General features: G+C 40.1%; 1 protein-coding gene across 1 annotated transcript in view; it reads right to left on the minus strand.

The window, feature by feature from the left end:
* eif2b3 (eukaryotic translation initiation factor 2B, subunit 3 gamma) overlaps positions 1 to 19121 on the minus strand; it is a 32200-nt gene extending 13079 nt beyond the window's left edge. The window contains exons 1-6 of the mRNA XM_041949137.1: positions 18846 to 19121; positions 17254 to 17419; positions 13904 to 14061; positions 6898 to 7057; positions 6536 to 6647; positions 223 to 312 (exon numbers count right to left, since the gene is read on the minus strand). Coding sequence (XP_041805071.1) covers positions 223 to 312; positions 6536 to 6647; positions 6898 to 7057; positions 13904 to 14061; positions 17254 to 17401 — 668 coding nt within the window. The 5' untranslated portion in view covers positions 17402 to 17419; positions 18846 to 19121. The remainder of the gene's footprint in view (positions 1 to 222; positions 313 to 6535; positions 6648 to 6897; positions 7058 to 13903; positions 14062 to 17253; positions 17420 to 18845) is intronic.
* Between the last annotated feature and the right edge of the window lie 5091 nt (positions 19122 to 24212).

A 24212-nucleotide genomic window follows, 5' to 3' on the forward strand; every position in this document is an offset into this window, starting at 1 on the left:
CCTTACACACCATGTAACCATGTTTAACACTTGCTGCAGATTAAGCAGCGAATGTGAATGTCTGTTTGACTGTGTGGGTTCAAGTGTGTGCATGCTGCAGACACAAAATGGTCATTTTCACATTATTTTGAAAGATTTGGGGTTAAAATTCAGGGTTGCATTGCTAATTGTCAGATGATACATTAATTCCTACATATTGAGAAATAAGCAAAAAAAACTCACTTGTTATCGGCAAGAAAGTCCACCACTGCTTTTTTCAGACAGTAGAGGTGAGCGTCCACGAGGCCTGTTTTGATGTGCATCCTGGGATGTCTGCAGATAAAAGACAAACACAGTCAAAAGAGCAAAATAATCTCAAAATGTACTTTTTAATAAGCATCAGGTTGTAATCCAAATAATTGTCTCATATTTAACACACAAAGGCTGAAAGAACACAGCTGAACTTCTATCAGAATGTACATTCGTGGAGACACACACATGCACACGCACACACACACACGCACACCAGTTTCACGACAAACAGCTTTACCCTGGCTGCTACTCGGAGGACAATTTGCTTTGATTCTTTTCATCACCTGCTGTTTTTATGTTTTATGTTTGCTTCTCATTTACTGAAAGCCCTTTTAATTTACCTCCGCTTTGCACATAGGACAGGAACATTTGATGCAAACCAGACACGGCCATAGACTTACATAAAAGTCAAAGAAAAGTGACATCTGTCTATTGTCCACTGTCAGCTACCGTAGATGTCGCCCCACTGAGCTGCTGCCGTGAGACAGGTTTATGTTGACTGGGGGGGCACATGCACTCAGACGCGCACACACCCATGCATTCACTCATTCACACGTTATACCACATACGTTGGCGTGAGTTTGAACATGTGACATTTACGAAGCGAGAGCCAAAGAAAACCATTTTATCCTCCAGGATTCAATAAAGGATCCACCCTCACCCCATCATCCTCTCCAAGTACCCATCCTCCTCTTCCTCTGCCCTTTCAATCACTACGCAATAAAAACTGCGGGGTACATTGTTCCTAAAAGGACCGTACCACTGCTTTTACATGTTTTAGACCATTTACTACAAATCACATATACCTTCCATTACTGCTAGCCATTTTTCAAAAGCATGCTGCAGTGATTTAGATTTTTAGAGTTGTAAAAGCAGATTGATTCGAAAAGCCTGCGTCTCATTACCACACAACAATAACGTAACTTTGACTAAATTAAACGCAGACACAATGTTCACTGTTCGCAGTTACGTTCAGGTCTGAGCAAGATGATTGATCATTTCATACTTAAATCAATACAAACTAATGGCTAATAACAAATGAATAGAAACAAATGTGAGATTCAATGTCATGTCCAGTACAATCGGGACAACCTGGGTGGCAGCCAAAAATACAAATAATAACACTTCTCCCTTCTGCCAGCAGTGTGGCTATCACCAAAGTATTCATATAACACTGTCAATATTGGCTACTATCATAGTATGTTAATGTCTGAGTCAACGTTGTGCTTGCCTGACAAACACATAAGATACAAATGTCTTAGAAAGGTGCTGGGACACCACAAGCTGACAGAACAGCTTCAGTGCTTTTTGGCCTTGATTGTGAAAGTCTCTGAAAGAGATTAATATCATTCGTCCAAAAGACACTCCCTAATTTAGTGGTTTGACGATGATGGTGGAGAGCACTGTCTGAAGGGCTGATCCAAAAGCTCTCTTAGGTGTTTAACTGTGTTGACATCTGGCGCCTGAAAAGTTCATGTGATTCAGATCTTTGGACCCATCATGGCCTGAATGGAAGCATCTGTATTTGTTATGTTTCTCCACTTCATGTGTTTTGACCTTATTACAGAAACACTTGCCAAGCAAACTGTTTCCTCTATTGTTCCTCTTATTGTTGATGTTGTTGTTTTTTTTTCTGTTCAGTTTTAACCAGAGCCACCAGTACTGGTTAACCAAACCTAGACATCAATACCAGCAGTACCATTAATGGGGCCAGCTTTGCCAGGAGTAAGAACTGGTTACATAAACGGGACTGTTGCTTTTGTACAAACAGCTAATATTCAAGGTGGAAAACATTCCACAATAAAAGTATTCTAAGCATTTAACACAAAATTAAGCTTGATTTAAAACAATAAAGGCTTAAAATTTTTCTTTAATGGAAGCACCTCTTCATATGTATTTAGAAATTAGTAATAATGAAACAATACATGTAAAAAAAAAAAAAAAGGATTCTGGAAAGGATATTGAAAATGACATGGGACTGAAACCTGTATGATGACACACACTATACCTGACTTTGATAAAAGTTTTCAAATTTTCTTTCTTTTCCTCTTCTCTACATTTTTCCAGCCCTCTCCTCTCATCTCCACCGACCCTCTCTCTCCCTCTCCTCACCAGGCTCACAGTATAACTGGAGTGACTCAGGAGGATTGCTTGGTCACACATATTTTACAACCAGATGCTGAAAGCCATAAATCAAACGGTGTGTGTGTGTCCATCTGTGTTAAGGTATTTTATTCCAAAGCATAAAAACACATGTGCGTGCACACACACACAGACACGCTCTGTGGGTGTTTGTCAAATGTATTTATTCATACAACTTTTCCCAGGTGTGTGCGCGTATCTGTATGTGTGTGTGTGTGTTGTGGGCTTAAAGCGGAATTTATGGGAACACCCAGCATGTGACATCACTGATTGGCACCTGTGGGTGGGCAAGAGAGAGAGAGAGACAGAGAGAGAGCATGAGGAGGAACAGGTGCCCTTAAAAGTCAGCATGTTGAAGAGCAGGTATAAGGGATGTGAAGGACTTCCGGCTTTTCATTCATAATAAAAACATGTTCTAGAGCACAGCGAGGACTCTTAATCATGTGCATATTAAGCCCAGCTCACCCAGTGTGACCACACATAAATCAAGCAGATCAATATGATCATTAAAGTAACTTCAGCTCGATGCAGACTCTGCTGCGTAAAAACCTGCGTCCAACAGGTGATTATCAAGACAACTTCAGATGGTTTTCTTTGCCAATGTATCAACGTGCTGCTCTGATAAATCAATGTGAGGCAAAAGCAGGATGTGACTGAGCGATCAATCACCAGCTGAGCCGAATTAGAAAGATCATGACGCACCTGCCCTCCTTATCAATATAGTTACTAGATGACGGTTTAAACAATCACCTCACCATTTAGATATTCAGGCTTTTCTTTCCAAGAAGCTTCAACAGCCCAGTATTACTTTTCATAAAATTGATGTTAGCAGAGGCACTCTTTCTCATTATTTCAGGTGAGGCGGAGCGCCTCCACTATAAAACACTGTGGGAAACCCCGCATTAGCACTGCAGCTATTATTGTGAGTTTTTAATGCAGGAGATAAAATCTAATGCCAAACAACAGCAAAAATAGTTTGATGTGACACCAAGACAAAGGATGACATCAAACAGGTAATTAAACATTTTAATTAAAACATTCTAGACCCTCTTCATCTTCAATCCTAAACTAAATTGTATGTGCCAAATGACGACGCCTGCTCAAATGGGCTTTTTGTATATTATATATTAAGTATTCACAACGACTATTTGAAAGCTAGAACATTTTTTTCCCACTTTTTAAAGTGTTGTTAGCCCTTCTAATTCAAAACACTCAGCACTGGCCACATGCTACTTTATTGGTTTACACTTTTTGCAGAATCCAACTACAACAAACATCTTGCATTTCCCAAACACGGGTAAACATCTTGCTTTTCCTGACAGCAGCACCATGTGACTTCTGGTTGCTGTGAGTGCTGTAGAGCTCGGTGTCAAGGGGAGCAGGAATGTAGTGCCTCTGCAGGCAAGGATGACTCAACCCTTGGATTAATGACTGACTACTAAAGCACCACTAAAGTCCTCAGTGGGAGAGAGGAGTCACATCTCTCTAACTCTCAAACACACACAAACACACACAGCATAATGTCTTATTTAGTTACAACTAAAACCCCACAGCGGACGATGACTCAGACGTAGCAGATTGATTGTTAATACCCTCATTAGTCAGGTTTCCACTACAGAGCCAACAGGGCTGAAGGGCTTGTGACTTAGTCAGCGCATTTAACTATTGCCTTCAAATGTGTGTGATTCCCTTAATACCATTGCAAGTCTCATAGATGCTTTCTTAATTAAGCTGACTAACATATTTGAACTTGGGCAATAAGCCTAAAGTGCACATGGCCCTGCTGGTGTAGTAAGGTTACCCCTGACGACTGACACACTGTACCGTAAATTTATTGTTCATTCGACGACAGGTGAGAAAATGGTTAAAATCGACTGATCGTTTCAGGCCAAACGTTCATGTTGTGTAGTGTCAGAAATGACAGGCTGCAGTAAAAGAAAAATGAAAACCAGACTGATATGTATGGCAGCACTTAGATTTTAGCTGTCAACCCTGCCAAATGATTCAGAGATTCTGACATTTTGAAAAAAACATGAAGAGTATCCACACAACAGAGTGGAAGTACAAAAGAACTGATATACGAGCAAATAAATAAAAGACAATAATTAGTTATCCCTTCATGGCTTCCAGTCTACATGGACATTAGTAGCTTGTATTGATGGTACTCATTACACTTAGAACAAGGCATAATCATCAGTTATGCCATAAACTTGTTTGAAATATAGTTATTTTATTACTAAAATGTGTTATTGCATTAATATAATCTTGCCCTTTTGTTGCACTGCAATGGAAGTTATTTCATCTTTGGACGAAAGAGCAGATGTGGTATTTGTGTTGATTGGGTTTTGCTTCTCTGCCTTTTGCCATCATTGCAAACAGATGCAAACAAACTCCTGATCCAATATCTTAAAGGCCACTGCAGTGGATTATATGATGTATTCGCTTAGAATGCATACTGAGGTGAGGTTCTTTCTATCAGCCTCTAAATCGCTTTTTTAAACCTTTTGTTATTGTGTTTTTGCATTGTATGAATTAAGTATGGATTTAAATTTGTAATTTTACACTGACTGTAACTAACGACATTACCCAACCATTAACCTCCACGGTTTTGCTTGAATCTTTCTTATGATCCACATAATTCAGATTTTGATTTCGGCCACTCGTCCAGGTCGTGAGACTCTGACAGGTGGAGCTGTAATGTACGAGGGGAAGCTCTGCTGGAGTCCTTTCACAGCGTTTTAGCGATTTCCAGGTCAAACAATCTCACATGTGCAGAATGTTTTGTGCTAACACACCTGAACCATGTGGAAACCGTAGAGAAGAAGAGGAGGAAAAAAAGCACAGAGGAGGGAGAAGGAACGAGGCTGGAAGGATGACAGAATGGATGAGTGGTCGTACAGAGAGATGCACAGAAAACAGGAGGGGAGGCTGAAAGAATGAAGTGAGGGGGGGAAATAACCCTCCGGAGATGACAGCAAGACTTTTAAATGAGATTATCTATGACGTGCCATTACGATTGACATTTGACTGGATGTCCAAAACAGTCAGATGTTATAAAACTACCTAGTGCTGGGTTACAAGAATCCAGAGCTCCAGCAGTTTATTCTGTTATTACCTTAGGCGATAAATACCGTACGTCGAGAGATTTTTTAAATCTGTTTCGTGTGGTTGTGTGACGTGTGTGTATATAAATTATCAGAGGTGATTTAAACATTATAAGTCTTTCAATGTAAGCCATAAATGTTTAGCCGTGGGCTTGTGTTTCCATAACACTGTGACAACGTGCGAGTGTTTTCTCTCCATCAGTGTCCACCTCGAGGTCGTGTTACGTGTGTCTGCGTGTGTTCATATAAGCATTTCTGTGTGTGTGAAAAAGACAGAATGTGTGTGTATATATATGTATATATAGTGTGTGCGTGTGTGTGTGTGTGTGGCTGAAGATTTCCCTGAGCAGGGAAGCATGCAAGCAGCTGCTCTGGCCCCACTCTTATTGGCCAGAATTTACAGTGGCTTTGGCTCCACGAAGTATTTACGAGCTCCCAAAACACCCGCTCTCACACATACATGCATTTTAGGACTCAGAAATGAAAACCCACCTAGAGTATTCTTCCTGTAACAAAAATCCCACACACCCGCCTCAGACCCCTCAGCCTGAAACACACTGACCCTACTTAGAAACCAAACCATCCGCTCTCCTAACTACAAACTGCAGATGTGTTGAACATATTTACCATCAGTCGAGTCCCAAGCACTGATCTGCACTGATCTGGAGATGAGAATCTTCGACTGACAACGTACTGCACAGGTTTAGCAACTTATGGAATTCATGTTAATTAAATACGAGAGATAAAATCTGAAATTAAAGAAATATTTTCCTCTGGCTCATATATTTTGATTTTTTTTTAAAGCTGTGAGCACCACAAATGTAACTCCATTCACCATTGCTGTATTGGGATTGAGGGAGAAATCTTCGAGATGGATAACACAAGATTTTGACAAATGAAATTGAACCTGCATGGATATAGCCCACTAGAGGTAAAGAGACAAAATGAGTTTTTGTTACTTAGATGAACCTGCCCTTCAGGCTTTTCAAATGACTTACTTCCTCATGATAGACTTCCTAATTGATAGCCCATCCTCCAGATCGGCCTCATTAGCCATGAACAGCAGCCTCTTCCCTGATTGGTCCACTCCTACAAAGTCTCTCTGCTCAGCTGGTAAAAGAAGCAAAATCAAGAAACAATATTGCATGTTAACACGGTTAATGTTGTACTTTTGCTTTACTTAAATTGATGAGGAGGCCTGTTTCCTTTCTTTAATTGACATTAATATTGAGAGCTTTAGTGAAATAAATGAATTAAAAATGAATATATGAAGACCGATTAATATATAATGTCATGCGTCAGAATATCTACAGTAATCCATGCAAACATCTCATCTCCTGTGATTAATGTTTCCTGTTACCTGTTTTTTTCTTGCCCTTCTGGCCCGGGACCGTCTCTGTAAATTCATGGGCTTTGCTCATTAGCATGGCCAGTGTTGCATTATGGGCTCTGAAGAGGTCAACCACCTCGTGAAGCGCCACGTCCGTTATCAGGTCACAGCTCACCACCAGGATGTCCGTCTGAAGCGGAAGTTGGACAGACAGAGCAGAGTAAATTAAGACAAAATGACATGGATTGGACTATTATTGGTTCCCCAAGTCAAAAGAGTTCAGGCTTCCAGAAAGAGGTTTCTGGCGTGTACTCTATTTTGGAACAAAATCTCCCCACCTGTCGTGATTTTAAAGACATTTCCGATGTCACCCCGCACGAACACATTCATCCAAAAGCCCACAAAAACACAGAAATGCATGACATACAGTTTGAAGGGCAAGTTATGTTTACAAAGTGAGGTTTGCTCACTCACGACAGTCATCTTGGCATGCATGTAGACTATACATAAATTAATGTGGCGACAATGCTCCACGTAAACACCTCAAGACATGAGAGCTCGGACTGTTATTGTCAATATTCACAACAGAAACTGGCTCACTGAGCAGGATTTTGAGACTGACGTATAGACACACACAGAGAGAGAATGAAGGAATAACAGTCAACAGTCAGCTCTTCCAAGTTCAGCATTGCTTGTATATAAGCCAAACACACACACACATACACACACACTTGTGTTAAAGTGACTTAAACTGACGACAGTGAGTAATAAATCCTGCTATGTTTCATTGTTTTTGTTTAAGAATGTGCCTGTCTCTCCTCAGCTGATCCAATTCTGTTGTTTGAAAGTCTGCTTTATTATAAAAGGGTTCAAATATGAGTTGCCTTATCACTCTTTAGCTGCACAAATATCGCTGTATGTGCAGTAAGATCACAGCGATGAATGCAAACAATAAGTTGTGACATTATTGAAGCTTCTGCAGTAAAGGGATTTTACATACTCAGCTTGTTGTAAGATTTTTCAATGTTCGCAATATAAATACAGATGACTTTTGGAAATGTTGCACTAATGGAGCTATCTTCTGTCTGCATATTAAAGTGCAGTTGTGGTAGAACTGGGTGGCATTTTTTTGTACCTGTATATTCTTTAGTATTGCTTGCTAACAATATACAGAATCTAATTATTTATCTTGTAATTTCAACCAAATATGTAATAAATCCATATCATGCCCCTTTGCTCTTCCAGTCCGCACTTCATACTGGTTCAGCTGCTCAGTGCACACTCTGATTGCTACAGATGTGTTGTGTTACTATAACAGATACAACTATTGTTGTTGTTTAAAAGTTTTGGATTAATGTCAGGAGAAACGTAATATGTTATCGGGGTCTGTAAGCGTAACAAAAACATGTTGGAGGAAACGGCAAACTTGTGTTTGCTCAGCGGATTTGAAATCTTGTTCAACTCTTTGGCACTAGTTGTAATTTTCCATTTACTGTTTTAAGGACCATTTAAGTACTTGACAGATGGCATATCTTGATGTGTTTACTTTTCAGCCTGTGTGAGCGATCATATCTCTGAAAAACTAAGTGGGTAAAATAAATCAAGGCCACATCTGACTTTGCAAATATCCAAACATGTTTGTATCCTGACCAGGTTCATTTCGTCATCATTCTCCAAGCAGAAACTGACACGATGTCACATAAATAACTTCCTATCTTCCCCTTTTTCCCTGAAAAACCAGCTACACTGGCTGGCATTGAGCACCTTCATATGAATGGATCCAAAACACAGCGTTGCTCAAACATAGCAGTGACACAAAGACAACAAGGATTTTGGGGCTTGACTTCCAAACCTCAACTGACAAAACACACTCCTTGTTTAAAAGAACCTCTCCACTGTTTGTTAAAGAGGAACAGAGAAAGAATATTCTTTTAGCATTTCTCCCTCCAGAGATTATCTCCACCATAAACTCAAACTCAAACTATTTTCAGCACTCCAGATATGCAATAATATGCAAACCAAAGTAGGTTTTAAACTGTACATCAATACACAGCTTGTGAATTCCACAGACATATCACTTACTCTACCACCAACGACAGAGAGCACAAAACCTACATCAGTCATTTTAACTGGCCTCCACTAATGCTACTTGTCTGCATGTGTGTATGTGTGTTTACATGTGGGTGCGCCCACATTTCTGTGCGGTATCCATCTGTCTGTCCGGTGATGAAGGCTGTCAGCATGAGAACTAATCCCACCATTAGCACCAGCCACTTTAATGACAGAGACATCTTTACCCTGTCTGTGGCAGAGGAAAGAAGGAAAAGATCGAGTGAGAGAGGGGGGTGGGGGTGGGGGGGGGCAGCATTAAATAAGGAAGAAAAACACACGAGCAAAGAATCAACAACCACTGTCAAAAAAAGAAGACAGAAAAAGAAAGGCACATTGAAAGTGTAAAAAGGCAAAGGTGGATGGAAGGGTGCAGGACAGGCGAAAGAGGAAAGGGATGAAGGGAGGCAATACCAGAGTCAACTTCTGCCTGGCATCAATACAGTACTGGCAAAATTAATCGATATAGTCAATTTATTTTCAGGTCTGATTAGTATCAATTACCAGTTGATTTAAAACACTTAAAAATTAGGATCATGGGTTGGGGAAACCACAAAAGATGAAAGAGTTCACTTAATTTTTTAAATAATGAGCACTGTGGTTGAATGTCAAACAGCCAAGTTGAGTTCTGTGTGTGTGTGTGTGTCTGTGTGTGTGTGGAGTGGGCTGGTATCACTGGGGTCAAGGGTCATGTAGTTGACCTAGCGGTAACTCCCGGCATAACCTGGTCTGGGCCTGGCGACAGGAAGCAGCCTCTGCAAAGCTGGAGGTGTCTGCAGGAGATCTACTGACACTGAGACTCGGAGACCTTTCAACTCTCTTCTCCCTCTATCACACACAGGCAAGCTCGCACACATGCTCAGAAACAGAGCACACAAGTATGCACACATACACTCATGCACAAATGGGGGGGAAGAAAACATGCGCCTGCACAGTCCTCTCACACACACACATAAACACACACACACACACACTCAGGCGACAGCAGAGTGGAGTCAGCTGGAGAGACAGAGACACTTCGGCCTTTCAACAGCCAGGATCTCTGGACAGGTCAGGACCACACACACTGATTCACACAACCACACACACTCAGAGACACACACTTGTCCCTGTGGTGGCTGACAGCAGTCCAGAACTACTGCTTACACAATCTCGACCCAGTTTAACAATACTTGGAAACTTTGTGTCTATAGTAATTGTGCTGTTTTGGTTCATGAGCTTTCCTGATCAAATAAGACACGGTTGCTGTCTAAGAATTTGTGTACAAAAACTCATCCATCACTTACACTTAAAAAAAAGCTTTCAAAATAAAGCTATTAAGAAATATTTTTGGTGTTAACAAGACTTAAAATAGCAAGTACGAGCACTGTTAATCCCACTGTAAATTAATTGCAAAGTCTGCAGGTTTATGCAGCTTTCAGTAATTTTCATCCAATAGCTTGGCTACATGACAAATGACAAATACTAGTACTGTTAAACCCACGTTGAATCAACACCAAATCTTCTCATTTTTGTTTGATTGGCTGGTCTATATAGCAAGTGAGTAATGTCGACTCTATCCTATTCCCTAAATTGCTCCCTATATATAAGATTATATTAGCCAGTTGTAAAATACCTGCCCAGTGCAAAGCTGTAATGGACAGGAATAAATCAATTTTTAGAAAACTCTGAATTCTCCTTTGGTATTGCACAGGAGAGAGATCATGAGAAGCAATGTGTCCCATGTGTCCAGACAATTTTTCATGTCCTTCGTAGACACCAAACGAAACGCATTTCTACCACAATCTGATCATTCTGTAATTATGTCCCTCCATATGTAGGTCAGCAAAGAGACAGGAAAAAAAAACACTACCATCAAAAAATGTTCATATCACGTTGACCTTAAAGCAATACGGGCCACTTTCAACGTGAACTGTGCCCAAACCTTAAACTACTGTGTGTCAGAACAAGGAGAAAAAAAGGGTGGATGGGGTTAGAGGTGAAGGCAAAGATAGTTAAAAACTGAAAAGAAATGAACAGAGAGCAAGCCTCATCTAAGTATGTGTGCTGTGTCCCAATCAAATGAAAAGCCTCAGCTCCATCTCTCACCCCTCTCTCTCTCTTCACCTTTTGTCTGGAGTCTTACCAGCTAGCCAACATATGTAGACCAAGGGTGAACCTGTGAATCAGCAACTTCAATGTATATATAGTTCTTTGTGGCTGCATACACTCATGCTGCCAGAGAGGGTTTAAGCACACAAAGCAAAAAGTGCATGTTAAGTACACCTTTCACTAGTTTGGCTTCTTGTGAAAGACCCAAGCAATAATCAGGCATATCCCTCCAGTTTTGAGTAACGTCACTGTTTGAAGAGTCAACAAAATAAAATATGCTGCTTGTAATCTCTCTTTTCAATAATCAAGAGGAATGACCTACTCTGCTCACCCAGAGTTTACACTGATTCCTGTAAGCATTTTGTTTGATAGGTTACACCAAATCCCCTCATGGGAGGGTGCTTGTGTAAAGAGATGATTGAGCGTGTGTGTGTGTGTCTGTCTGTACTGTACTCATGCATCAGTTTGACAGTTTGAGTGATTTCTGTGCTGGGATTTGGCAGGCCATGGTTACAGTTCTTCACTCATCACCCTCCAGTGGGTGAGTGTGTGTAACTCAATGCCTCTAATCTAGCTGGCTGCTCAAAGGATTAGGAACTCTACTATTGTCAATGGAACATGCTGGAGCTAGTCCTGTTTAAGTGCGTGTGTGCGTGCGTGCTTATATTACGCATCTATTAGACATCTCTCAAAGAGAATTATAATAATCTGTACAGACCCATTGAAATGCCAGAGAAAAAAACATTAAACTCACTTGTCACAACAAACTCAGCATTTCCTTTTATCCCTGATAAATCGTTCTTCAGAAGCAAAGCCGACTGATTCTGCTGTGAAGAATGTAATGAGCTGCAGCGGCAGGACATTTATGTACGCTTTGCTTCAAAAGTACGTTTGCTGTGGTACGCTCTAACTAGAGAAAGTATCTGGAAGCACATTTCAGAGATTTTTGAACTGAGACTGTTGGGAGTGGGAATCCTTAAGATTTCTTGATTTATTTTGTATTTACATAATACATTTGTTATTTAAAGTTTGGATTAAATTTTCATAAAACGCTGTAGGCCCCCCCACACACACACACACACTATTCTCTGCTTCCTTTGACCTTGACACTATTTCGCTTACCTGCCAGTTATGTTTCATACTGCAGTATAGTAAACCCTTACTGTTTTAGCGCACCAAGCAAGAGTCTGAAAATATTCCTAAAAAAGCTTACATATTGAATGAGTCATATCAAGCTCATCCCCCAGGAGGTTATTAAATAGAAAAAACATCTGAAAGCTTGGCTCCACCGCAGATTGGACAGGTTGAATTCATTTTTCCTTCTTCATAGCATCACAGTTGTGTGGTCTTGTGATTTCTGTCTTTTTTGTTTCTGTAATATGGTGTATTTCACTACTTCTTTGGTCTTTGTCAATTAATTCAGAATCATAGAAGATAATCACTGTGATTCTTAAGTAAATCAACATTTCTCACACCCCTATAAATTAAGAGAAACCAAACAGGAGGCAGTAATTACACCATAACGTACAGATCTCCATACACTCAACAATACTAAGCCAACCCTGTTCAATCACCGATAGTCAAACAAAAAACAAGAGCAATTGCTTTAGAAATATTTCAACCATTCTAAACTAAACAAACCCTCATACAAACATGTCTTCATGGTCACAGGAGGTCAGTCAGAAGCATGGCGTATACAGAGGGACGACATATACCCCAACATACCCAAACACAAATGCTGCACAGATGTGCATGACTACAGGATGAGAATAAATGGTGCACTGGGTAAACTGGCAGCACAGGGAGTCTAAGTCTTAACCATGACCTCATCTGTTTAGACAGAATCGAATGAAGGGAGGGATGGAGGGATCAGCAGGCAGGATACAGAGGGGGTCTGGAAATTGGGGTTGGGGGTCATGGATACCATGTCAGCGTGTGTAAATGAGTGCGCCTGTGCATGTTTGTGTGTATTTTACAACGGTGAAATGAGGCACTTCAGCGGCCTTGACCATTCGGGGGAGGAAGAAAGGCACGGATCAGTGGCCAGCCGGCAGAACACACAACGTCCACCTAAGCCTCCCCCTCAATCTCAATCATTTTTCTACTCTACCTCCTACCTCTACAATTTTTCTCTAAGAGGTTGAACAAGAGAGCAGACTCTCTCATTAAGAACCACTGGCTACAGCTACAGAACTATTGGTGTTGGTGAGTATATCATGTATTGTTGGGACCACATAATAAAGCAATACTCAGCTGTTATCGTGATGCTATCGTGAAATGAATTGAAGTGAAAGAACACATCTAAAAGCAGGGTACTGCGCAGGAGGGCAAACCATTTCAAAAACACTGTAATTACTGTAATTCTTGTGATCAAGTTGTGTTTTTTGTTCATCAGTTATTATCTGACTACTAAATAAAAAGTATCAGACAATATTTTGGTTGATGTACTTGCTCATCTATTATGATTTATCCTTGTCCAATTTGGTTTATCAATGAATTAGATGTGTAATTTAAAAATTATTTTTATTTTATGACAATGAAACCTGAAGTATTTAAATTGAACTGATAAGGAGAGAAATGGTTTTTTTTCCAGCGAGCCAATGGGAAATTTAACTCCTCCATTTGGCTGTCAAATATAAAACCTAACAACATCATATTTGTGGAAAGGGTTACACTCTAAGTTTGTCACTTTCTTGCCTTTTTTAATTTACTGAAATTACTGAGTATTAACTGGAAGGGGAAAAAACCCTGAAAGACTTTTCTCTTCTTGGTAGCACCCCGGAGCAGTTAATGATCAACCCCTCCCCTGAGTTTACACACAATAAAATACACACACCTTGATCTTCTGCTGGATGTGTCTGAGAGCATCTGCGGTGCCCATGTCTCCGTCTTCCTGGATACAAACCACATCCAGTTTCATTTTCACGTCCAACTTCATTTTAGAGTCTGTGCTCATCATCTTCTGGACCTCTTTTGTGGTGATCACTATCACCTCTGACGACACAGTACACAGAAAATACATATTAGACATCATACACAGTAGTGAGTTGCAAACATGTCAAGAGTACGCATGGCTTCAGTGATCCGTGGTGTTTTTTTCCTTGTAGTTTTTTTCAAGCTGATATCATCCCTTTTCTGCAAATAAGCAATGTATAATGTCTTTCAAAATTATTATTGTCCCATATCCAGAAAAAAAGAAAAAGCTATGACATTTCTTAGACAGAAGAAAGACAAAACCCTAAATTTTCAGGAAACAAAAGAACTGTAAAAGTAATTGTCTTTCCCTATGATCCTTTCATGAATGAGAGAGGCCATCAGGACCTATTAGGTGAACCTATCTGCAAAGAACAATACCTTAATCATTCAGTACAAAGATGCCCAAGAAAAAGTCCACAAAAGGTGTCTAGTTGACTATGACACGTCCTAAACCCTAAATCAGGCAAATACCACTGCTCTGCTTTTTATAAAGTTGGTAATAACCTTACTAGACCACTTTATGAATCTACAACATTGCAGAGTCCGTCTGCTTTAATTAGCCTTGTCTGCATAAAATGTTCTCTACCGGGCATTTGTTCACTCTAGCTGTGTCAGCCTAGTAAAACCAAATTGCAGGGCTTTGGCTAGCTGGCTGCACACAGTAAACTGCTGGCCACACAGGATGATTATGTATAGAAAGCTAGTTTTATTTAGGCTAGTGAGGACCTACAGACTTTTATAACAAACAGCCCTGTTTACTGGCAAGAACAGCATACTGCAACAAATCCCTTTATAAGCCCAGAGTTTCTGGATCTTCTGCAAGATGCAGCACAAGAGGCAAAAATCTGGACTGTAACTCTAGACAGGAAATGCACACCTGACAATGGCTGCTGATGTGATGACAAGCTGATGGGCAACTACATGTTGCTGGGAGCAATCTGTAAGTGTACTCGCCTGCTTTCTAGGTAGCAAACAGCAAAAATACCACAAGACATGCAGAGAATAAAGAGTCTGGTTATGACATTTTAACAGCTTGATAGAAGGTGGACCACATTTTTTAACTATTTCAATTTTGAAGTCGTTGTAGCGGTTTCCTTTTCATTACCTCTGCCAAGGAGGGTATGTTTTCGGTTCAGTTTGTCAGCAGGATTACGGAATAAACTACTGGCCCAATTTTCATGAACTTTGGTGGAAGGGTGTTGCATGGACCAAGGAAGAACCCATTAAATTTTAGAGCGAATCTCCTGCTGTTCCTGCTGTGTGGTGTCCCTCAGGGGTCGGTGCTTGGACCAAACCTTTTCTCATTGTACATACTTCCTCTGGGTGTTTAGCGGCTTTAAAGATATGTCCTATCATTGTCATGCCTTTGTTGTTCCTTTGCTGTTTTTGGCCCCAACTCTCTGAAATCATCTTCTCACACCTAGCAGATTTGCTGAATCTGCTTCAGGCAGCTTCTAGAAACACATTTTTACAGACAAGCCTTTTTATAGATCATTCTGGGCTTTGTTTTTTTGTTGTTTTTGTTGCCTGATCTGTCTCTTGTTGTTCTGTGTTTCATATTGTCTTGTATTTTTACCTAATTTGTTAATTTGTTAATTTTTATCTTTTCATGCATGTGAAGAACTTTCTAACTGTATGTTTTAAAAGTTGCTCCATAAATAAAGCTTTTCGTACTGTCTTACTTATTTTTCACTTTTGTTAACAGTGGAAGATAGTGGTGTTGGTGATGGTAAAATTCAGCAGTGACAAAACATAGCCAATGCAGAAATACGATGACTCCATATCAAGATCCACATTGACAGGTACCAGTAATCCTCTGGAGTAGCCTAAATATGTAGTTGGACAAACTTTATACAGAGAGTTGTCATCATGTAGCACTCAGGACAGTTGTTTCATGGGAGAACTGGTACAATTGTAACACTTATTTCTCAAACTAAGGTGTGACTATGGAAGTGTAAACACACACGTATCATACACCTAATTATACTCTTACTCACATCCAAAAATGAACTGTCTGTAATAAACTCCGCCAGAGATACAAAGGAAAAATGCTTGAACTTTACACTTCACGAGAACAAGACGCAATACTGACCATGACGTTTGAGCTTGCAGATTTGCATATCATAGAAGAATGGACTATTGGCCCTGTCAGAGATTTGTGATCTCTGAGTTCCCTTCTAATTTCAATGTGTTTAAAAAAACACTTTCAACTATTTTAAATCACATCAATTACAGTCCAAATGTAGTCTCGCTTGGGTTTTTTAACCAGAAATTTTACCAACATATACAGTACTTAAAATGAAGAACACTTATAGTCGTTGAGTTTGACTGTTTGAGGTGATCTTTTCTCTTAAAGGACCTCTTTCCACATTAATACTAAAATGAAATTTTCACACTTTTTGTTCCAGCTATTCCAAGTGGGCCACATAAACTAAGACTAGAGGTACTGGCTGTATTTTTGCTTCTTTACATTTTATGTGGAAACTAACCAAGAATGCCAGTGCACTTCTGTAACACTTTCCACCCCTGCCTACTGACACACACAGTGGATGGAAGGCTAACAGCTCACATGTGGCCACTACCATCAGATCCAATTAATGTTAAGCTATAACGGGAAAATGTCACAGTATCAGACATGGCCAAGAGAACATTGCATTTATAAAATGAATCTCTCAGCTATTTTTTATCTTGTTAATAACATACAGGATAAAATAAAAAATTCACAGACATCCAATAATGATGACAAACGTTAAGACTGGGAGAGAAAGACCTTCATTTTGTTTTCCATTTCTTATTTTTTCTGTTGCTGATTTAAACTCAGTTAAAGGCCCTGCACACAGAAACAGATATTTTCAGTCACAGTGACTGATCTGCTCAGATTGAAGGAAGGCAGATCATTGAAGATTTCATTGACTAGACTGTGCAAAAATGCCGCAAGAAGAGTGAGAGGGGGGTGTCAATCAAGCACAGTCCTCCCACACAGTCCAGAGAAGAAGATGAATTATGCAGCATACAAGTTATGCTATCTATCTTTTCAGTGTAGTTACATTTTTAAGACATCATCATTAGATATGCTGAAAACATGAATAACTCTTGTTGTAACATTCTGTGGTGGTGCTAGCAGTAATTGAGGAGCATGTGGCAGTAATAGGGGTACTAGATGTAGCTGTTGTAATAGTACAAGTAGTTCAATGAATAATTGGCTCTCACCTTCAAAGCCCACCCTCTCCAGCAGGTTCAGCGGGTACCACATAAGGGGCTTGTTCCCGACGGGCAGCATTGCTTTGGGGGTGTTATATGTCAGATCAGTCATACGAGAACCCCCACCAGCCGCCATCAACACTGCCTGGAGCTCCATAATGTCTGCTGGGAACGCCTAAGAAAAATTGATCAAAACTCTGATTAATATATGTTTATGTGTGTATATATAGCTGCTTGTATGTGGATAGGTGTTGCATGGAGACATAAGGCTGCATAAACTGTATATAGTTAGTGAATATGTGTGTACACTTAAAGTTCATGCTTTCAGTGGCTCTTTAAAGCTTTCGATGAGCCAGCTCTGAGGCTAATCTTACCAAAGTTAATACACCTATTAATATTGAACCGAATAACTCATTGTTGGTGACTCAACACTAAGGCTAAATGCCTGTTACACACCAAAGAAGGCATAGCGGAAACATCTGCACATTTTAGAAAGGGCACAGAAATTGACATGGGTGTGCTGTTTTTTACTCTTTTCTTACTTGCTGAACCAAACACACCCCAAATGTTTTTCTTTTTTTGTTTTTCCTTTGGAGAATTGTTTTTTCCTCTACGTTCACAGTGTAATTCAGTTGTAATACCAATAAAATACTCACAGTTTGACACTAGCACTTAAATGTACATACAGTGGACAAAAACAATGCTATGGGGAGCAAGGGGATAACAATAACATTTTAGGGGAAAGGACAAATAAATTATACTCTAAGCAAATAAATAAATAAATAAATAAACGTCTCAAAACTCAGATGGCAGGGTTATTGTTGAACATACAAAACAATAATAATAAATAATCTGTTTATAGAGCTATGAGATGGATAATCTTTAATGTTTAATGAGGAACCTGTTAATTACTATTTGAAGTCTTTTAATTACACTGTAAGATTAATAATGCAAAATCTCAACTGTTCTCCCCTTTTTACTCTTTTTTCCAAACTTTAGTTTTGTTACCAGTAGTGTACCACGTGCTTACCCAGTATTTACAAAAATAACAGAATTTATTTCTCCTCTCCTCTGAAATGCTTGTTACTCATTTGTTCCCCAAAGCATTGCTTTCCTTCACTGTATCTACGTTTAAGTACCAGTAGAAAACTGGTGAGTATTTAATTGTAAATCACCTCTACTACAAAGTGTCATCCCATTCTTTATATCTGTGTGTACATTTTGAGCAAGTGTCCAACTTATCGACACAGCCTGTGGTCATGACTACACAGTTTAATATTACTGTTTCTCACAAAATGACAATTATGTACTGTTGTGCTGTCTGCACTGAACAGGTGAGCCGCACAGATTCACAACAGATTGTGCTAACATGATCGTTTTTGTATATATGGCACATACACCGTAAGGAAATCATCGCTTAAATCCGTATTATGTCAAAATTAGACGGACCATTCACACAGCTGCAGACTTATCTGATACACCTCGCGGTACACTGACATATGGTCAAGGCGGACGGCAAACTGAATGCACAACACGGCATTACAAGGAGATAAAAAGCCATGCTGACTCGCTCAATTATTGAAAAATGAGTGTACAGGTACCTGTCAGTGATCCCTGTCGCTTGAAATGACAGCAGCGGGCGACGCGTGCAAGTAAGTTGCTGTCACTGTTGTTAGCAGTTGGCTAACGATTAGCACAGAGCAGAAAACGATACCGCGGCTTCAAAGACAGCTGTCAGGCAGCCGGACACGTCCGTGGAAAAGCAAACACCCACTCAGACAACCGGCGGTGGCAGAAATTGAATTACTGCTTAAATTCTGTGACAGAGTTTATGTAAAGGAAGCTAACAGCTAGCATCGTATGATGACACCTGTGTGCTTTCGGTGAAATAGGTCCGTGTAGGAAACTACTTCCTCCGTAAAGTGGTTCCTACGGCACTATGCAATACAAAGCCAACAACTTTTCTGTCCGTAGTAGTAAATAATTGTCCCTGACTGCAACACACACAGGACACAGAAGCAGATCATTATAACAATAACAACAACATGTATAATTGTTATTGATATGTAAACCATGGGGTATCCTCTAGATGCTGTTTATTCTGAGCAAGCAAATATCATTCATAAAAAATAAATGAAAATGAAATAACAACTACAGTCTTGTGTATAGTTTTCCAAATGCTATGAGGATTAAAAAAAAATAAAATTTCTGTTGAGGCATCTTACAACACTTCCCAGAGTTTTAGTAGTCACTAAAAGATGCTAGTAGACGTTTTTTTGTTTTTCTTTTAACAATGCTCATTTAATTCATCATCAATTCCGGCCGAAAAAAAGGCATTATTAACATTTAACCAAATAATAAACGATAACCAAATGCCAATGATTGAAATGCTAAAATAATGTATGCTTAATCGTTAAAAATACCGTCACCATACGCTTATACACTTATTGATGTTAACATTTCCACATACATTTTTTTATGTAACATTTCGGATATTTTTTTTTTTTCAGTTGCTATATGCAAACAAATGAGTTGAAATGTGAATGCATTTTTTTTTTTCCTTCTGACCGTTAAACAAGTACAGTAATTCATAGGGTTCAAACGCACACAAAGGGGTGTGAGCCGATTAGCGGCCAGAAGCCACCCAGCTACTCCTCCAGACTTCAAGCTTGAAAACTCCCATTTCACAGAGCTGAGACGTAACAGCAAATTGAGCTCGGGGAATGTGCCTTTGGTTTTGTTTGCTCTGGCCAGGAGATGAGCTTGACTGCTCGTTGCTGCCTGCTCAAACCAAGAAGAGCGAGAGAAAGGAGGGAAGAAGGAGTGAGAAAAACAGGGAGAATGAGACAAACAAGCTTGTCTGTCTGTTGCTGACTGAATGCCAGAAAAATTGTATAAAATAATAATGTGAGGAGGAAGCCTGGTGGGGTTGAAATGCCGGAGGAGGAAGAGAAGGGAAGGGAAAATAGGTTAGAGAGAGAGGGGTTCCTAGACAAGGGGGTCTTTAAGTAATGAGGAGAAAGGAGCAGAGGTGAGAACAAAGAGTTGAAGAAGAGGGAAACAGCTGGACAGGAGTGATCGAAGAGTAGAGAGAAAGAAAGAAGGGAAAGAAGCAGATATGGAGACTAAAACAGAAAGACAAATCAAGAGCGGGCTCTGGTCAGATATCCCAACCAGTCGTGTTTAAACAGCTGAGGCATTTACCATGTAAAGAGTTCAGTCATACATTGAACAGACACATACTTAGTTGAAGTTGTTTTAGGAGTGAAACTACTGCTAATGCAGTTGAGTGCAGACTGCAGTACTCATTAATGTACAGCAACATAAAGAGGAGGAAGAAAAAATGTAATACAACAACAACAAATCTAAAGTCGTTATCACCAGCAATTTAAGCCCACTGCTGAAAATGACTGACTTCTATTATTAGATAAAATACATTTTTCTTTTCTTGTCTTTTTTTATGTGTTATAACCCTAGTAAGTTGCTCTGACTAGTACTACAAAATAGAGATGCTGGTTAGACAGTGGAACCAGTTTCCATATAAAAAAAAATCAAAATCAAACGTGCTAGTGTTACATTTAAATAGGTCTCCACCAATTTAGTGTTGCATTTCCTTAAGTGTTGGGGGGCTTTTAAAAAGCATGGTCAAAATCAAAGCAGCAGAAGGGAAGACATCATGACTTTTATTCACTTGTAGTGGTCCATCTTACAAAACACTGAATCTTACATTTCCCATAATGCCACTGATAGCAGTGTTTAATTAGTCCTTCCCTGCCTGGTGAATGCCCAAGTTTGCAATGCAAGCTTTCTGTTGAAATATATATATAGCCTCCAGGCCCAATCCGAGATAATTCATAGTTTGGACACTAGCATTTTTTGGGGTAATTTTAGCTTCAAACTTCAAAATAGTTATTTATTAAGTTTTTTAATTCATATTTGTGATTTGTAGTGTTAGGACCATGAAGCTTTTTGTCAAAAGAAACAGACATAAACTCAACTTCCACACACTAACATTCTGTAAAACCCAAATCAAACCACCTGCTGCTTAACTTATCAGGTGATACTGAAAAACAGCCATCTCTTGATGAAACTATTGCAATGTAAAAATGTACCTTTGTAGGCCAGCTGATGGCGTTTTAGACTTTTTTTGTGAAAAATGTACACACATAACAAAAACAAAGATCAGATGAAATAATTTATCTGACAAATATCAGTACTTCTACATGAGCTCACAGTAAATTTCTGTGTAACAGATTATACTTTCCAATGGGCTCAAAGGGTCCTTTATGTTTTCCTGCTTCTCCTCTTTGCCCCCTATTTTATAAGGTGTTGTCAGTGTGCAGGTGGCATCCCTCTCTCTCCATAAAAAGGGGGATTTGGCAAAAAAAAAAAAAAGTGTAGCTGCAATAAAAGTCAACCCAAACCACTGACACTCACGGAGATTACTGCTCGGCTGGTTTACCACGGAGCGCTGACGTGTGCAAGACATTCCACATTCAGCTAAACCGGAGAGCTGGGCTGCGCTTTACTGGTGTCACTGAAAGCTCACGTGACAAGATGCAAACGTGTCTGTGAAGGATAGAAAAAGTGGACGACAGTGTCCTCTTTTTCTGTTCAAATGGAAGAAGAGGCTGTGGCTGCACATGACGCTATAGGCAAATGCTTTTTTCTTTGGTAAGACGCTGCAATTGCATCCTCTTGTTCTTCACATGGCATGTTCAGCATAAGATGAGAAGTTAAAGATTCTTATCTTATTCTTTCCCCCTTTTCTGTGGGAAATTAGATGGGTTGGGGGTGGTGAGAGTCTTCACAGGCAACTGCAAATCCACTGATCCCTTTCATTTTGCATATTGCCAAAGCTCGGCTAATTTGTCAAATAAAGACATCCGTCTAAGCGATGAGAGTGGGGGGGCGAATTAAAAAGACACAAACATGGAATACCGCACTTCTGAGACAGAAACAGATGGAGACGGGCTTGTGAACAGACGGAGAGACAAGTGCAGGTCTAGTCACAGAGTGACTGGAAATGGAGCCCTAAGACTTCCTCTGATTTCCTCCTCCCTCTTTGGCCCTGTCGCCGCGTCTTGTAAATCATTCTCAATTCACTGAAACAAGCCAGTTGGATTAGCTTGGTTTAGATCATAAACATTTGCAGCGCAGACCACCCAGGGAGAGAGCAGAGCCAAGGCCAGTGTGTGTGTGTGTGTGTGTGAGCGTGCATTGCATGGGCGTGTACGTGTGTGTGTGTGAAGCCTCCCTCTGAGTTTAGAGGTGGGCACTGCAGCACATACACACTCAAATGTGGTCTCACACACGCACACACACACACACACACACACACACACACACACACACAGGCACGCACACGCATACTTACACTGTGGTTTGTGTTTGCGCCACTTTCAGGGCCAGTACACTGTGGGGCCCTCACCGCTGCCGTGGAAACCAAAACAGGCCCACTCATCCAGTGTCAGAGATTAACACACACACACACACACACACACACACACACACACACTCAAGCCACAGATAAAGATGTCTCACTGCCCTGCTGCTCAACAATGCAGCAGATATTCTTTTTCTGTAAAACAACGGACATTCATTCATTTCTATCTTTCACCGATCACCATGAATAATCTGTTGATTGGCTCGCGTGTGTTTTTAATTACAGTGCATGTATTTCCCCATATTGTTTACTCAGAAATGCACCTTGTTATGTAAGGTTCAACAAGATACGGGTGATCGTCTTATTGGAACAAAACCCCCAAACCATGACTTCTTGAAACCAGCTGCAAAACGTTAAGTGTCATCGACCCAAACAACTGTGATGTGAAGCATGTTTTCCAAGGACTTTCACAAATAAATGCATTTTTTGTTCAGCAGTCTGCGTCACCAGACCTTGAAATTCATTCTTTTTCACTTGAGCACAGTTGAAGTAATTCTTCTCTTGTTTCTCTCCACATGCAGGAACGATCTGAGAGCCAAGCTGGTGTCAGAACCAGGAAATATCTGGGCTGGGTTTTGAAGAGCCGGAGTGGGAAAAGCTGGGCAACTCCCTGCCGCAAGGCGCTGGCACGTTTCTCTGTGCGCTGCTTGTCTGTTTAACTGTGTGTCTAACTGACTTTCTAACAGTGCGTGTTGTCCATTCACCTGTGTTTTAACTCAATTCAACCTCCTGTCTGTTTATTTGCATTAGTGGCCTGTCTGTTTGACTGCCATTTATTTCAGTATCATATTTGCCCAAGTATAATACAATGAGGATGTTCATGTTTGTTTATATACTGAAAAGCATTTGTATTGAATTGAATGAGTAATAGCTCTTGTGCAACAACTCAGCCTACCTTGAAGCGCTTTTTTCCACCAGATATACAGTAGGTGTTGCAAAAGGGGTTGTCACCTTATAATCAGCCTTGTCTGGCCCAATTTGTATATGTGCATGTAATGCAAAGGCAAGAGCCACTGCTTTTTTGAAATATTTGGTATATTTCACAGTGAAGTGAAAATTTTATGGTAAAGAAAGACGAACATGAGGAGTAAAGAATGATACAATGAAGGATATGAGGAAGAGAAGATACAAGTAAGAGAAAGGAATCGCATCATGGTTTGATCATACAGTTTCAACAGCAGCTTCCCTGTCTTCAGTATGTGTGTGTGCATGTGTGTGTGTGTGCGTGTGTGTGTGTGTGTGGGTCTGTACATGTTTGCCCTGTGTGGTTGAGGGACCTCCCAGTCAGTGGACAGTCCGAAAGACAGAGTGTGGCCACAGAAAGACGCACACAGACAAAGATACACACAGCGCATGCACGCACACACACACGCACACACACACACACACACACACACAGTCTTTGTATATATCAATAGTTAGATCGAGTAAACAAAGGGTTCATTTGCAAAAACAGATATCCCCATTTTTATTTATTTTCCTTAGTCATGGTTTTGTGTCTGTGTGCAATCCAGGAATATCA

This window comes from Chelmon rostratus, chromosome 12, assembly GCF_017976325.1.
Source record: "Chelmon rostratus isolate fCheRos1 chromosome 12, fCheRos1.pri, whole genome shotgun sequence".
Lineage (NCBI taxonomy): Eukaryota > Metazoa > Chordata > Actinopteri > Chaetodontiformes > Chaetodontidae > Chelmon > Chelmon rostratus.